The sequence below is a fragment of the Pterocles gutturalis genome, unplaced genomic scaffold (genome assembly GCF_000699245.1).
Source record: "Pterocles gutturalis isolate BGI_N339 unplaced genomic scaffold, ASM69924v1 scaffold45087, whole genome shotgun sequence".
Taxonomy (NCBI): domain Eukaryota; kingdom Metazoa; phylum Chordata; class Aves; order Pterocliformes; family Pteroclidae; genus Pterocles; species Pterocles gutturalis.
The window spans coordinates 7,978-11,992 of record NW_010114428.1 but is presented as its reverse complement, the minus strand read 5'-3'; the positions used below and the strand labels follow the sequence as shown (position 1 = coordinate 11,992).

The following is a 4,015-nucleotide window of genomic DNA, read 5'->3' as shown; positions in this document are numbered from 1 at the left end:
ACCTTCTACTTGTTTCTTCTATCAAATATAATCTCCAGGAATAAATGTCTTAGCCTAAAAGAATTGTTTGGGTTTTTTTTATAGATTATTATTTCCTTTTGTACTTTGTGTTGGAATACTTGAGATAATACCACTTAGTAAAAATATAAAGAAATAATACTGAGTTTGGTCTTTTTTTAATACTAGTCCTGCAACTAACAGATAAGAATTATTGTTTGGTCAGACTGTTTTCATTCTTGTTTCTCTGCTGCTTTCCTAGGAAACCTAATAACAAAGAAGAAGCCAGCTCAGTAGAATTTCAGATGTGGCAATGGCATCTGCTGCAATCAGTTCAGTTCCTACCACTGCATCTCGTTTTGCTTTACTACAAGTCAAAAGCGATACTAATTCGGAACCTGGAAAAGGAAGAAGTGGCCGAGGTGCCAGTAAATCTCAGGCTTCAGGGGGAAGATCATCTATAAATGAGAAAAAAAGAAAGAAAAGAAGAAAAAAGAAAGAACAGCAGCAGAGTGAGGCCAATGAGGTAGAGGGATTATGTTTTCTGTAGTGGGTTAGGTTGTTATCTGATAAATAATTTTTGCTGTCCTTTACAAGTCATTGTTCTGGGTTTTTTATGAAAGAAATGCTACTTAGTCACAGATACTGCAATTTTTTTTCTTTGTTTTATTAAGGATTCTTTATATAAAAGTAGGATACTCCCTACTATACAAGTTGAAATTTTTAAATGAGAATAAATAGATAAGTTTTACTTTTTTGACACCACCATTTGAATAATTAATTTCTGATGAAGGGCATGACCTTTCTAAAAAGTGATTGCTAGGAAGCAACTTGTTTTCAGAGGTTTGTAGGTAGTCAGTTCTAGTTGCCTGCTTGGACAGCCAGCATGCTAAAATTCAAAGGTTCTTTCATGTTTTTTTTTCTTTTTAGGAGATAGCTAGACCTACCTACTCCATTTGAAGAGCTTTAAAATCTGGTTTCCTAAGTTGTAATTTTCAAGTTTATCCATCACTCCAGCCCTTTATAGTCTATTAAATCCAGAGCCTTTTTTTTTTTTTTTTTCCTCTGTGAATTATGGGGCAGAGTGAAGAACAGCAGTGGTTGTCTGACACTGGGATTCTTAAACCTCAGATGAAATGGAAATTAAGAAGTGAGACTGAAAGAATTGGTCCAAGAGTCTGGTAACTGGAATTCTAGATTGCTGTGTCTGACAGCTGATCGGAGATAATCTTTCTGCCTGAAACAGTACACATCTCTTATCAAATTTAGTATGTAAAACAAACAAAACCCCCAAACTCATCTTTTTTTTTTTTTTAGTACCTATTAAACTTAAAATCTTTGAAATTTTAGTAGTTGTAGTAATGCTAAGTGATTTATTTTCATCTTTGATGCTGTTCTTTTCATATTGAAGATTAAGTCTTCAATAAGCATACCTCAGTGTTTCTTTATGCCTGCCTTAGCACCATCAAAACTTTTAATGCCATCAAAATAATTGTGTGTATGCATAGCCATTTCATATATCTACAGAAATTCATTTGCATGGAAACGATACTTATTCCTGTGATGGCAGAGAGGCAAGTAAAGGCTGACTCGGTTTCTTCACCTCAGCCTGTACTTTGTCTGTGGCTATACTCCACTCAAATGATAACTCAGAATGGTCTGCACCAGTGTTCTTGGCAGCACTCTAATCTGAAGAAGGAAGCAGGGGTTGTAGTGCTGGTGCAGGCAGCAAGAAAGAAAACAGTGAAGCAAAAGGCAGTATGGCGAAGTACTGTTCGGAGGGGAAGGAAGACAATTCTGAAATATCTGTGTTATTGCCTGATTTTAAGTAACTTTAAGGTGAGCTGCCATTTTAAGATGGAGTCATGACACTTGATAAACACACATTAAGGACAACATGGGTGCTGTACTTTGTTTCTCTTTGTTTCATCTTTCATCTGATAATAGCTTCTTTCTCCCTTCTGGGAGCCTTTATTAAGGAAACCCCTCTCTCTGAATTGGTAACAGATTGTATTGTTACCTTTATTTTCACTCCAGGTAAGGACCAGAGTGTCAGTTAATGTTTAAACTTGAGCAGTAAATCTCTTTGAGCTGCTAAATTTGCAGGTTCCTTGTTCACTATAAAATTTTATAATTACGTAAGGTATTTTTAAGATGGTGCTGTTGTATCCATATTGTGCAGCGATTAAAAATAGCTCTTATTGCAGGTTCCTAAAATATGACCCATGTTAGATGGTTGACAAACTGTAAGGACTGTCTATGTTGTACTTTTTCTGTATGAACCTCTAGTTCCTGTTTGCCGATGCCAAATCTGTGTATACCACCTTTTCTTTGGCATTATATTTAATTTGGGTCAGTTGTGAGGACACAGTCATACCTGATGCAGCATGAAATCTGTTGGACACAGTTTCCTCTTCAGATTTGTTGAAATTATTTCAACAATCTATTAACAAAATAGATGTACTTTTTAATTTTCTAATTTATGTGGCTGTGGTGTTTCTGATCCACATTTTTCTGTCATTTTACCTTATGGTGTGTACCATAAACAATTAAACAAAAACATATCCCGAAATACAGAGTAAGGTAAAGCACATGCATATCTATTTGTCCATGTGTGTAATGCCTTTGTTAGTCCATTAAGACTGTTTCTGTATACTTGTCAACACTTTGATTAATGTTAAAAATAACTTTTTCAGCTCAGAAACCTTGCTTTTAAAAAGATTCCTCAGAAATCCTCACGTGGAGGCTATCTATCTCAGCATGAACAAAAACTGCATGCTGCAATGCAGAAGGACTCTCAGGAAGAAATTTGGCAGGAGTGGAGACACAGAGATGAGCAGGTACAGCTTACTGTATTTAGCTGTCATTGACTTTCCTGAAATCTGTTACTCCATGAAGTCAAATCTCATGGATAAAGAGAGATGGCAGGAGAGGTTTCTGTGGAAACTCATCCTCCAAATTACCAGACTGCCTGGCATTTTCCTTTTAAAGGATTGTCAACTTTTGTCTTAACTGTGGAGCTATTATGTAAATAGCATGGTCTTTCTTCAGCAAAGCTTTTATAAGGTTTGCTGTAAGACCTTTGCACATGGGTCTCAATTTCTTACAAGTATTAGGTGTACTCCAGAGCTTGCCTATTGTTGTGCACTCCCAGGATTTAAGCAAAGGAACCCACGGTTTCTAGATTTTTTGGTAGGTTTAAGTGGTAGTGAGCGTGTAGCTATCTGTCCTGAGACAATCAGGCTATGCAAAAAAACAGGGCTGAAAGTGCGTGGGAAACGATGGAAATGACTGACTTTGAGAATACTCAGGTCTGAAGCTCTCAGCTCCACTGCCACTTAGAAGTAGCGACCTTTGTATAGCCAGCTTCAAACATGCAGTCTTGCCCTGAATTGAATGACTGCTATGTAAGTAAATTATAATAGTGTTATTGTTGCACTAGAGAGTGCATAATGCAATTTTTGTGCAGTTGTTTAATAGTTATAACATTGTGGTAGTACCAATTCTTGATAATTATTTAGGAGCTTGTGTGCTAAATTAGCACTTTCAGACAGACACAGGTAAAAATCCCAAGTTCATCTTTCTTGTGAATGTACCTTGTTTTTGTGTGTTAGTTGTTCTCTTTTTTTGGTAGTTTGTTTTTTTAATCCCCATTTTCTCCTCTGTCATCGTGTTCATGTTGAGTTTTTCAGTGTGGTAGGCTACAAGGCCTGATTTTTGGTAGGTAACTATCCTTGTCAGATTGGATTCAACAGTTGTGGGTAAAAAAACAGTTCATTGATATTGGGGCAATTTCAGTCAATTTAATTTATCAAGTCATTATCAAGCAAGTTACTGATCAAGTTATCAAACATCTAATTGCTGATTCTGATACTGAAACAAACAGGTGTTTTATTTTGGCTCTACTGAACTGTTGCTGGTACTGGTCTTCTTGGTTCAGTCTTTCAACCTTCTATGGAGCAGGAGCTGGACTTCCCTGCACCTTCCTGTTTCCTATAACACAAGAAAAGAGCTATAC

At 36.5% G+C, this 4,015-nt stretch overlaps 1 protein-coding gene across 1 annotated transcript in view; it reads left to right on the top strand.

Moving 5' to 3' along the window:
* Positions 1–257: 257 nt before the first annotated feature.
* Positions 258–4,015, top strand: part of GKAP1 (G kinase anchoring protein 1) — a gene marked incomplete at its 3' end in the record, with an annotated part of 11,618 nt that continues 7,860 nt past the window's right edge. Inside the window, exons 1-2 of the mRNA XM_010074812.1 lie at positions 258–523; positions 2,694–2,837. Coding sequence (XP_010073114.1) covers positions 311–523; positions 2,694–2,837 — 357 coding nt within the window. The remainder of the gene's footprint in view (positions 524–2,693; positions 2,838–4,015) is intronic.